The sequence below is a fragment of the Sciurus vulgaris genome, assembly GCF_902686455.1.
Source record: "Sciurus vulgaris genome assembly, chromosome: 13".
Taxonomy (NCBI): domain Eukaryota; kingdom Metazoa; phylum Chordata; class Mammalia; order Rodentia; family Sciuridae; genus Sciurus; species Sciurus vulgaris.
The window spans coordinates 17,682,750-17,694,980 of record NC_136474.1 but is presented as its reverse complement, the minus strand read 5'-3'; the positions used below and the strand labels follow the sequence as shown (position 1 = coordinate 17,694,980).

At 59.3% G+C, this 12,231-nt stretch overlaps 1 protein-coding gene across 12 annotated transcripts in view; it reads left to right on the top strand.

Moving 5' to 3' along the window:
* Nucleotides 1-3,792, top strand: part of CDC14B (cell division cycle 14B) — an 86,390-nt gene extending 82,598 nt beyond the window's left edge. For 7 of the 12 annotated variants that reach the window (XM_079108870.1, XM_079108863.1, XM_079108868.1 and 4 more), the window contains 2 exons: nt 2,172-2,237; nt 2,548-3,792. In XM_079108870.1, coding sequence (XP_078964996.1) covers nt 2,172-2,237; nt 2,548-2,584 — 103 coding nt within the window. In that variant the 3' untranslated portion in view covers nt 2,585-3,792. The remainder of the gene's footprint in view (nt 1-2,171; nt 2,238-2,547) is intronic. The other 5 variants (XM_079108860.1, XM_079108864.1, XM_079108865.1 and 2 more) reach the window with 1 other exon arrangement.
* Nucleotides 3,793-12,231: the final 8,439 nt, after the last annotated feature.

The following is a 12,231-nucleotide window of genomic DNA, read 5'->3' as shown; positions in this document are numbered from 1 at the left end:
CAGTGCCAAGGTTTTTGATGTCACTCGGGTGGTCTGTGCTTCTCTCTGCAGTGAGTATCAGACAAGGATGCTTTGAGGTCCTCACGGAGATTCCAGATGCAGGGATCTGGGCTGAGTGGAGATCTGGCCCAAAGCAGCTTCCAAGAATTTGGGGCAAGGCTGGAAACCAGAAAGGACTTATTTTAAATTTTGAGATGAACTTTCAAAGGTGATTTAAAGAGGCAGAGGAGTGAGACAGCGAGTGAACTGGGGTTCAGGTTTTGCTCAGCCGCTGCTCTCTGGTTTGGGGGAGGCTTTGGCCTCTGTTCACCTCACCTTACCTGTTTTCAAAAGAAAGACAAGTAGGTGGATACACAGTGTCCACAACCTGCTTCTAGGAAGCACTGGGGACCAGGGCCACCGGCTCTCGGTGGGAGTGTCCTCTTTCTGAACCCTGCTTGCTCTTGGTGGGAGGGCAGTGGTGTGCATGACCCAATCAGGGAAAGAAGTTGTTCTGAAGTACCGAGCTGAGATCTCTTTAAACAGCAGGACGAGAAGACACCTTCAAAACAGGACCCCTTTCCACGTGCGCCAGGCGGCTGCTGCGCGGCCCCTCCTGGGGCAGCCTTCTCTCCTGCAGTCCTGCTCACTGCCTGGGAACTCCGGGGTTCCTGTCCACATTCTCCTCTGTTCCCCGAGCCTTCCAGGATGTCACTTTGCACTGAATTGGCTCCTCTGATTTGGGGCAGTTGTTGAGAGGTTCTTCAGCCTTCAGAACTTCTTTCCAGGCCTGTTGAGCAAGCTTCCTGGGCCAGGGATAGGGACAGGAATGTTGTCCTAAGTGTGTGTCACTGGGTAAGAGACACCACTGTGTTTGTCCTGTCAGATGATCATTCTGTCACGTGTCCCTCTGGACAAGCCTCGGTAAACCTAAGCCACGTGCAGTGCAGTGGCCCAGGCCCAGCACACAGGGAGAGCGTGTGGCCTGGTGACCAGGAGCATCGGCGCTCAGTGCTGGTGAGACTCCGTGGCGCCTCGTTCCCTTTCTCAAGTCCAAAAGCAGAAGCTGTGGCCTCTGCACCTCCCGCTTCCCGCAGAGCCGCGGCCACTCCAGCATCCTCTTTTCAGAATTAATAAATGTGCTGGAGAGGCGGCCGTGGGATCTGCCTGTAGCCCCTGGCCTTGCGCCCCCCCGGGGGGACGTCTTGAAGCCAGGCCTGCGCCTGTCACACCCCGCAGGGGGCGACATGCAGCCCTGGTCTGCTAATGTGCACTTCAGTCATGGCTTCACACAGCTCTCCCACCGAGCGCCTGTTTCTGGAAGCCTCTGCCATTTCTTCTGGGCAGTCTTTCATATTTTAATCGTTCGTCCCATTTTCTAAGAAATTGCTCTTTGTACAGGTGACTTTCCTATTCCAAGCTGCCCCTGCGGAGCCAGGGTTCTGCTCCAGCTGCCTGACTGGCCTGCTGCCGGTGGCTTTGGGGTGTTTTGTACCCGGTGGTTTCCGTTGTGGGGAGAGATGCTGAGGGTCTTTCTTCAGCCCAAGCCCTTCAGCTGGGAGCGGCGACCTTGCCTCTTGACGTCCTGAGTCCTTCCTGCAGAGTGCCCCGCCTCGCCTGTGGCCGATCCGGACCTGAGTCGCAGAGCCTGGTGCCTATCGGGTTGCCCCTGCCCATCCTGTGGCTCCTGGCGTTGCCTCCCTTGGGCTCCGTCCCTGCAGCTGTCCAGGAGTCCATCTTTTTACGATGCTGCCTCCCTCTGATCTTTTCAAATGTGAATTCATGTCCCCTTAAAATTCCAGCTGTTACCTGCTTGTCTCCACCAGGTGACCGGGACCTTTTCCTCTGTACTCGGGCTCTCGGTCACCTTCTGTGGCCGGGCCGTGTGGGCCCCCGATGGGTCTCGGTCGGACGGGGGCCACGCTTCTCTCTGCTCTTGCTCCTCTCTGCGAATTGTGACCGAGTGGAAAGAGAGACAGGAACATGGGGAAGGGGCGGGCAAGGAGGAGGTGGGCGAGGGCCCGGGAGGGTCCGTTTCAAGCAGGATGGGCCTTGGGTGTCCCCTCGCAGATGTGCCCAAGGGCCTGGCGGAGCAGGAAGCAGCTTGAGGTGCCAGAGCTTTCTCTGGACGGTTCTGGCTGCCGAGTCCTCCAGTAACCTCCTGTCTGTCCTTCTTTCCACTCTGCTCGCAGCCTGGGCCCTGAGAGGGAAGGAAGGAAACGGAGAGCTTTGCTGCCAGTGCCCTGGGTGGCTTCATGGTACTGCCCTTGCTCGGCCACCCCTGCCCTCCCGTCTCCGTTTGTTTTTATTTACTTCTGTTGTTTTTATTGTTTTGCAGAATCGAACCCCTTTCCGCTCGGCCCTTCTCTCCTGTTTGTCTTTCCTTGTCGATGTTGTCCTGTCTTTTCCAAAGCACCTGTCTTTCAGTACTCGACCTCAAGTCTGTGATTCTGCGCATGTCGGTGTCTTTATCATGTCGCCTTCCTTGTCTTGGGTAACTGCCTCCGGGACACCGTCAGGCCTCATGGTAAAATCCTTCCCTTCTTTTTTTTTTCTCCTTTCTCTTAGTCCCTCTCTATCAAGGACTAAAACAGTCTTGCGTTAAATAAAAGCCTGTGACCAGAACCGAAGGAAGACTGGGAACAGAAAACCCCAACAAGACGTAGCACAATTTCTTTGGAAACTAAACACAATTGCAGACGCCTTAGCTGCTGTCCACCTAAGAGGTCCGTTGGAAGAAGCAAAGGTCCTCTGGTCTTGGCAACTCTCTGAGTCTGGGGTCAGGCAGCGCCCGAGGCCCGGCTCTCCTTCGAGCATCGTCTCAAGTCAGACAACAAAGACACCATTGTGAACTTAGCCTCAGGTGTCGATGGCCCCCGCGCCGTCCAGAGAGCTGCCTGGTCTGGGTGTGTCCCCGTGATAGCCATCACTGTCGCCGCTGGCCTTCAGAATCCGGGAGGCTCTGAGGGCGGACGTGGACGCTTTTGTCTTCTATTCGCCCCGTGACCCCAGCTGACGGTCCTGTCGTGGTCCCTCGCACGGATGCTATTCAGCCCGACCTCCTCCCTTTCCTCTTCGAGACACTGTTGTAACGTTCACTCTGTGAAGTACCCAAGCTGCTTGTCTTCCACCAAAGAGTGCTTTACGACGAGAACTGTGAACACCGCCCGCACACAGGTCGTGTGGCCACGCTGCCTGGCCCTTTGGCCTCCCCGACCTCGCCAGAGAGCTTTAATGGGAGCTTTAGGAAACTCAGGAGGAGAAACTGGTTCCCGAGTTTGGAGATGAGTGTAGGTCCTTCCTTTTCAGTGTCGTTCAGGGACTGAAGAATTGTAAGGCTGTGCCTTCCTGGATCGCCCAGTTAGACAAATTAAAGCATCCCCTGCATGAACACACACCCACACTCACACACATGAACACACACCCACACACTCATACACACACATGCACACGGGCGCACACACACACTCATACACACACACAGAGTTGGGCTTTGTCTTTGGAAACAGCAATCCCACATTGTGGCAACTTTAAAAAGAAAAATGTCGACATTCTTCAGTCTTTCTGTGCCACGTGGGATTTGCTGCCTGTGTGACCGGCTGAGACCATCCCAGTGGTGGGCGTTGCTTTGGGGCCTCAGCTGTGGGCAGTGAGCACACTCGCTGCTGCCTTTGGTCAGGGAGGACAACAGTAACTGTCGAGTGCCTTCTCCCCTCACCTCCTGGACCCCAGCAGGGGCTGTGACCACAGCAGTCACAGAAACAGTTAATCTGCTGCTAAAAAAAAAAAAAAAAAAAAAAAAAAAAAAACAAACCCAGGGCCCATAATTACAAAATATTTTGCAAGCACCTTGGTTACTTCCCTAAGGAGTGAGCGGTTTTCCTCTGTGGTAACCGTGCTTTCCTGTCGCCGCCTGGAGCCTGGAGAGAGGCGCCGCTGGCACTGGGCATGCTTCCTCCAAAGACGCGGTGAACGTCGGGGGAGATCCACGCACAGAGCCGCCTTTCCCGTGGTGGGGTGAGACGGGGTGAAGCCTGTTGGTGCACATGGCACTGAGGGCGATGGCTCCCGGTTCAGGGTCTCCGCTCTTGGAGGGAAGCATGACATCATCGGGTTCTGAGGGGGCAGGATCCCGCCAGCTTCTGAGCCCTGGGGACTCGGTCTGGGGAGCGGTGGCTTTCCATCTGTGGAGACCAGCAGCCCAGGAGCTGGGTGGGCGGAGGAGCAGTCCTCATGCTGTCGCACAGAGACCGTGCTGAGCACTCACGCTGTGCCCGGGGCGAGCTCAGGTCTCAGGACCACCTTGTAAGGGCCGCCTCCTCCCTGCCCAGCCCCACGTGTGGCTTCGGGACGGGGCTTTCTCCTGCCCCAGCTGAGCAGCATGCCCCTGCCATCCCCATGCTGAGTTCTGGCCCCTCCTGGTGGGCAAGCCAGCTGGGGTCTTGGCCAAAGCCTTTGGTGACCATAGTGCTTTTCTCTTAAGTTGCCTTTTTGTGTTGGCCTCTCAACTGTCCAGCTGAAATTGCCGTCACTGTGGCTTCTGCTAAAAATCCCTGTATGTAACTAGCTCACGGAATGAGTCAGAGGACACTTCAATTTGCTGAAGGTGCATCCCCGGGATGCCCACAGGATGGGCCAGGGCCTCCGAGGAGCCTCTTAGCAACACCACTAAGCTCACTGGGGACGTGTGTAGGATCCAGGAAGTCCCTGGGTCTGACTCTGGGAAAGTTCTTTCTGCCATGAACAAGAGCAAACCCCAGTCCACCCAAAACCACAGGGTAACCGAATCTTCTGGGATTCTAACTCCGAGTCCTATTGAAGACCCTGTTGCTATGCAAGATGAGGCCGTGCGTGTCAGGTGGAGCCGTTCCGCTAACTTACGAGCCTTAAATAGCTTTGAAAGCACACCAGGACGGCTTCCCGGGGAATCCAAATTAGAAAAGAATATTTATAGGTGCCCTTGACTCAAATCGTCAAGAGTCAGGGAGAGTCCCAGAGAGGAGGTCTGCAGGACTGGGCTCTGGAAGTGTAGACGGGCCCAAGGAATGCCAAGCAGAACCCTGTTCCCACAGGGGAGTGGACGGTCAGCCGTGCCTCCCTCACAGGTGGCCTTACCTGCCCAGTGTGGCTGCTTTACTTGTCTCTAGAATTTCCCAGTTAAAAGCTTGAGCCCTCACCTCCCCCACCCGCCCGCCCCACTCTGCCACCCCCCGCCCAGGGGTGTTTTCTACCTCTTGGCTCTGCCCAGACTACTCAGAAGCCTTCCCTGTGATCTCCTGAGGCCCTCGCGTCTGCTTCTGGGGTGCAACGCGGTCCCCCAGGCCACGCGGCTGTGGGTTTCCTGGGCGTCTTGTGCCAAGAGTTCTGGAGCCTTCCCTTTGCTTGAATCACTGTCTGTGACAGAGAGCAGTGCGCTGGTTTGGGGTGTCTGAAGGCCCTAGCTGCTTCTCTCTCCCTCTCTCTCATTTCCTATTGCATTTAAAAAGCAATGCCCATCAAATTTCACCTTAAACACATTTGATTTCTGGATCGTTCTTTTCAGCTCCTGCTGCTCTGCCGTCTCGCCTGTACTCTAGGAAATCACCTCCTGTCACCCGTAGAGCTGTCCAGTTAGAGTACTGCAGTTTTATATTAATAATTTGCAGACCTTTATCTAATGTGCACTCGTGTACAGATTATTAAAAGTTTTAAAATGTAACTGATTAATCAGTATTTGATCACTCATCATTCTGATTTTTTAATTAAAATGTATATTTCTAATCATATTTTTTAAAGCTGAGAGAACTGGTTGAATGTTTATTTTCCCGAAGGTATTTTTAAGATCCAGCTTCATAATGGCCTGTAAAAAAAAAAAAAAAAAAATATATATATATATATATATATATATATAGTTTGATACATATTGTTGCATTTGAAAATCTTGTGTATTGTAACTGGTTTTATACAAAATACTGAATAGTGGAAATTGTATAATTACAATCATGTAATTAAAAGCATTAACCAAAGCAGCTTCTGGTTTCTTCACTTAATGAGCATTCTGTGTTGAAATTTGAAGCAGGTGCAACCCTTCTTTGCCAGGGCCACCAGAACAGAATTCCACAGCCAGGATGGATTAAGCAAATGTCTCCTCTCCCAGTTCAGGAGGCTGGGCTCCAAGGTCAGGGCGGGCTGGGTTTCTCCGGAGGCCTCTCCGCTGCTCACCCAGACCACCTGCTCGCTGGGCCCTCACACGGCCCTTCCTCTGCCTGCCTGTCCTGGTGTCTCTCTGTCCTCATGGTATAAAAGCCCCAGTCAGACTGAGGATGCCACCCTGGTGGCCTCATCTCCTTAACCACGTCTTGCCGTGGTCTCTCCAGATACAGTCCGACCTTGGGGTGCAGAAGGCTAGGGCTTCTGCATTAGACTTTTGGGGAGACACAGAGTCGCTCCACACACACCTCACTTCCAGCAAGACTAGGCCATCAGGTGTGGTGGTCACAGACCGAGGCCCTCACTGGAGCTACCAGGGCTGGGCAGGGTGGTTCAGAGCCCCACACCGTCCTGTCATCCGGGGATGCTAGCCTCGTGCTGTTGTCCTGCTTCCCTCCTGAGGGCCTCTTGCCGGGCAGGGTCCTACATCCCAAAGCCCACTCCTCATCCAGTTGTGTCTAGGACTTGGACATTCTGAGTTCCATTCAGTTCCCCAAGGAGCTGGGCTCTGCCTCACCCTGGGGCACAAATTGTCAAGGTAAAAGTCACACAAACCTGTCTTCCTGCCCACCTCCAGCACGTCGAGTGGGTGGGCACCTGCTCTGCCCTCGGTGCAGTGTCCCCTGAGGCATGCCAGGTGATGGGCTTCCTACCATCTGATACGGGACACATAACTTCAAATAAATTTGCCATGAATTTTAGGCAGTTGTCTCTAAGTGATTAAGTCAAGGTTGGTTTTAGCAGATTATGGCCTCTCGGGATCTGTTTTTGCACCCAAAATGGCGTGAGCATCTTGAGAGAGGCAAAACGTTTTGGCTCGGGTGGGACATCCATGCCTCAGAGGAGGGCGGTCTCTTCAGAGGGGCCTGTTCACAGCCCAGGCTGGGGCCGTCAGCAGGGGGAGCTCCCCGTCGTGAGGCTGCTGTCTGAGGGCAAGTCTGCATGGAAGCACCAGGTCCTGGGGTGGGCCGCCTGCTCTGCCACCGTGGGGACCCTAATCTGCCTCTGAGCCTGACCTTGTTCATCTGTGAAGTTGGACAGTCAGTGCCCCAGGTAAGGCCTGGTTCTGCGCTCTTGGTCCCTCCCCTGGGCACCTCTGACTTGCGGGGTCCCTGGAAGGCAGCAGGCTGGGAGGAATTCTCCAGGAACTTAGCTCTCCCCTTTCCCAATGTGCCCCCTGACAGCAGTTCCTGCCTTTGCCACACGGCGCTTCCACCGCCTTCCTGGCCGTGGCGCCGCGTGGCCGCTCTCCCACGTCCATTCGACCTGGCCCACCGGCTATGTCCTTGGGATGCAGCGCAGCAGGAGGAACTTGGGGTCGAAGGCACGCTGCGGTGCGAAGCTCTTGCCCTACGTGGCATCAAAGCACAGTTGGAGAACTGCCGTGTCGGGGGCCCCGACCGGGCGCAGCTCGACTCAGCCGCTTAGTGGCTGTGTGACTGGGGCCACGTCACTGGCCTCCCTCTCCCAGGGTGGCGTGTGGGTGAAAGGAGTTCATATATCTAGTCGCTCAGAACAAGGGTCTGGTGTGGACTGAGCCATGCGGATCGTGTTTAATGGAAACCTTGCCATAACGCTTCCCAAGAGGACCGTGACCGAGCGCGGTCCCCGTGCCCCTCATTCGCAGCTACGGCAATGCTGGGAGCTGGTCAGTGGAGCGTAGGACGCGGCCCCGGCTCCTGGCTGTTGGTCACTGGGGTGGGGGCCTCTCGTCTCCTCAGTGGCTGGCGCTCTGGCTCTGGCGTGGCCCCGATATCGCCATCAATTTGTTGGGGGAAACGGCCCCGCTGGCCCGAGGGGCGGTGGCGTCCTTCGGGCCAGCGGCCTCACCTCTGACCGTGCCTCGTCTCTTTGCCAGCAAGTCTGCACGACTGTGAGGGGCTCCTGGACGACGAGAGCTCCGGCCCCAGAGAGAGCGCCAGGTATGGAGGCCCCGCCCCCGGGACGCCCAGGGTGGCCGGGGTCACTCCTCACACGGAGAGGCCAGCTGGGAGGGGGTCGCGCTGCTGAACTTGGAGGGAACAGCCCCCTCGCCTGCTGCGGGCCCCAGATGGGGAAGCCAGCGGGACAGGTCTTCGTGTGGGGCTCTGGGGGACATGGCCCGCCTGGCACCCTCGCCTGCCGGGTGCCACTGACTTCTGCCACGGAGAGCCCAGACGGCTCACTCTGTGACCAACACAAGGGCCGTGCTGCCCCGCTGACCAGCTTCGGATGGAGTGTCCACGCGTGATGCCACAGAGGCCCAGCGGGCGCCCCGGGGACCCTGCTGGGCTGAACTCGCGCCCGCCCTGTCCTGCCTGCCTGCGCCCTGGAGGGCAGAGGAGGCCCTTCCCCGACCCCAGGCCTCGGACGCCTGCCTGTGTCCTGCGCAGCCGAGCCCCCTGGTGGGGCAGCGCATGCCGCTTGTCCCCATCCCGGGGAGGAAGGGGGCCTTCTGTCACCCAGCTGGAGCTCGGAGGGGACCCCCGGGCAGGCCAGGTGGTTGGCATGTCCTTCAGGAGCAGCGAAGTGCCCCTCAGCACCATGGGGCTGGGCAGGACGGCAGGGCCGACTCCTCGGAGCCTTCTGCTCGGTCCAGGGATGTGGCAGCGTGGGGCCAGCCCTTCCCGCGCTCCCCGAGATGGCCTCTGCCATGGGTTCAGCTCTGACGGTCTCCTCCTCTTCCAGCGATGGTTGGCTGTCCCGGGCTGTCACCTTCCTGGACCGGCTTCTAATCTGGCTGGGTATCCGCAGGGACTAGGCTCCAGAGGAGGCCTCTCCTGGACCCCGCTGCGCCCCCGCTGGAAGGCCCCTCCCGAGCAATTGAAGCCTGCGCCTCAGGCCCCGGCCTCGGCCTCCGCTCCGTGTTTCTGCCTCGTTCTTCTCGGGTTGGGGGTTTCGGCCGAGCCTGGCTGGAGGCGGCCCGTGGCATGACGGGGTGGGAGGAGCGGCCGTTCAACCCCCGCCCAGCGGGCCTTGCTTCTGGGCCTTCTTAGTCAGGAGCCCTCTGCCCCCTCCGGCGTCCCTGGCAGTGCACTGCCCGCCCCAGGGCTGCTGCTCATGAGGCGCCTCCTAGAGACCCTCCTCAAATTACTGAGCCGAGCGGGTCCTCCCTGGTCACAGTGTCCCACCTCCCATTACCACTGGGGTTCCCGTTGCTGAGGCCTTCCGTCCCCCTTTCCCTCTTGCTGAAAACTTCCCTGGCATCCCTGCTCACCCCTCTCCAGAACCACCAGAACATCCAGTTCTGAGCAGGACTCGCTGCAGAGACTTCAGAGCCTCCTCGCTGTTGCTCTGCTGCCAAGGCAGCAGCGAGCACCTGAGAGCGCACCAGCACAGTTGTGCAGGTTGTTCATCACACAGGTCCAGGGAGGGTCATGTACACCAAGGCTGATGTGACATGACACAGCATGTGGGTGTCCTTGGTGCCTTTGGCAGGGTGACTGTTCTTGAGGAAGGATTCGTCCCTGCCTCAGAATGTGAGCGCCCGCTGGGGTTATGTGCACGTTGACACTGCTCCATCCTCGCGTGACAGGTGTCCCCAGCTCTCAAAGCTTCGTGTTCCGCCTGTGGAGCCGGTGTTGCTGCGTGGCTTCCTCGGGGACACAGGTCGTCCAGGGTCACAGGAGCCTGTGGGCAGGTGGGGGCTCTCCTGCTGCCATGGGCAGTGGCGGGAGCCATGGGCCCCGAGACCTGCGGTCACCTCCCTGCGGCCCTGGGGAGAGCAGTGTCCCGGCCGTCTGCCGGGTGCCACCTGGGTGCCACCTGCTGTGGGGACAGCCTGCGGAGGGCCTGCCGAGTGCTGCTACCACGCTTGGTGTGTCATGTGGCGTCACGTGGCTCCCGGAGGGGCCGAGACAGCAGCACACGGCCCACACTCCAGTGGCTCCCTTGTGCCCTGCTGAGGAATGTGTCCCTGTCCTTGTCCCTGTCCCTGAAGAGCGCTGCCTGGGATTCGTCGTGACTGGACCAGGGCCCTGGGGTGTGAACCTCGTTTCTGCCTCCCTGGTTGCTGCCAGGGCCCAGCGGGGACAGGGAAGTGTGTGTCCTCGCTGGCTACCCGACCCGGCCCTGGACGCAGGCTGTGCCCCCGGGGCCCAGCTCTGCCGCAGGTGCGGGGGAGGCGGCAGGAGTGGCAGGGCGCCGGTCAGACCTGAAGACGGAATGCCAGGTGGGCCGCAGTGCTGGGGTCCCGGCCCGGCTCTGTGGGTCAGGAGAGTGGGCTTGGGGAACACACGGCCCCCGAAGTTGAGGTCGCCGGGAGGCGAGCCCCGTGGTCTGGACCTCATTCAGCACGAGGTTTTAACACACTCTTGCGAGGAGGACCCGAGTTCAGGTCCAGCCGCAGCAACTCAGCGAGCCCCTGAATAAACTGTGAAAAGGCGGGGTTGCTGGGACGCGGCTGGTGGTCAAGCGCCCCGGGGTTCCTCCCAGGTACAAAAAGGAGAAAGCTAGCCACTCCTGCTTCCTCTCTGTCCCCCGGGGGCAGAGCCGGCCTCGCTCCTGGCCACACGGGGGAGGGTTTGGGGGCAGAGCAGGCCCTGGATGGAATGGCCCTTGCTAAGGCTGAGGGGACACCGTGGCGACTAGGAAGGGACAAATCTGTCCCTGCAGAGGCAGCAACTGACAGGGCACGGGGGGCCGTGGTGGCTCTGCTCAGAGGATGCGTGTCTGAGCCAAGCCAGCTGCCCAGCAGGCCTTGCCTGCACCGCGAGGGACAGTTTCAGGGAATGACGCCCTTGCTGTGAAGACTCAGGCTGGGGGACAGAGGGAGGGACATCAGCAGGAGGCGTGCAGGGCCCCCTGGGTGGGCGGGCAGACCACCTGACTCGGTCTCCCCGGAGACACTCCTGGCCAGCAGCAGCCTCCACATGAAGTCCACCTCTTCCCGGCCTGTGGGTCAGAGGAGCACGGAGTCCTCAGCCCGTCTGAGTGGGACACCGGCCCTCCAGGGAGACGGCTGCGAGGGGCCTCACCTTCCTATTAGAAGTGTCTCAGTGCAGCTCAGGACCTGGCCTCAGCTGTCACCATGGGCAGCCCTGGGCCCTCGCCCCAGCTGCCCCTCTCGCAGCTGCCAGAGGCCCAGTGGTTCAGAAGGACCAGGAAGCCCAGGGGCTGGACGGCCAGCCTCGGAATTCAGACCTGCCCGACACCCACTTCCCAGCGCACCCGGGGCTGGCAGGCTAGTGTCTGTGGGGTGACCTGCTTGGGTTCAAGTCCCCAGCTAGGAAACAGCGCTCAGGTGCCCTGCCTCATGCCAGCGCCTCTGCACCAGCCTCGGACCCAGCAGGGGACTTCCATCTGCAAGGTCCACACAGGACAGTCACGCCAGGGAGCGCCTCTGCCCTCGGCCTGTTCTCACTGTCCCCTGTGGACACCTAACAATCCAGAGGGGCCCAAACAAGCTGTCCATCTGTCCCACCCAGTCAGCGAGGCAGCCCTGGTGAGCAGCAAGCCCATGGGAGGGTGAGAAGTGGCCAGGTCCCCACCGGCCCCGCCACGTGGCAGCACCGGGGTCCGAGCATCACTCACGGCAAGGGCTCTGCTTTGCCCGTCGCCAGTGACCCACTGTGACAGGTGCAGACCTGCCACGACGACAGCCGATTCCAGCCTGATGTCCACTTGGACTGAGCGCAGGTCGGGGCGCTAGCGTGCAGCATCCTGTCCAGAGGTCAGTTGGCAGGCAGTGCGGGGAGCCGGAGCGGCAGCACGAGCCAGACGTGCAGGGGTGGCCTTGCCCTCTGCGGTTGGGGAGCCACTGAAAGGCCGTCTTCTGCACACAGTTCGGAGAGACGCTGACCTTCACTCAGGGCCACCAGACCTGGGCTGCACCTGGTTCACCACAGCACAACAGGCTGGGCACAGTGCCCTCCAAGGCGGGCCATGGCCCCTGCCCAGGTCTGCAGGGCCCTGGGTGGACAGCCTGGCCCTGGGCCTCAGCCGCATTCAGGGTGGGATGCCAGGCAAGTGACCCCAAACGTCCCCCCAAGTGACAAGCCACACGCAGTGCTCAAAACAGTCACGGGCGTGCCAGGCAGAGGGCTCTGCACAGGCCACCGGGGCCTGACCCTGGTTTCCAGGGAG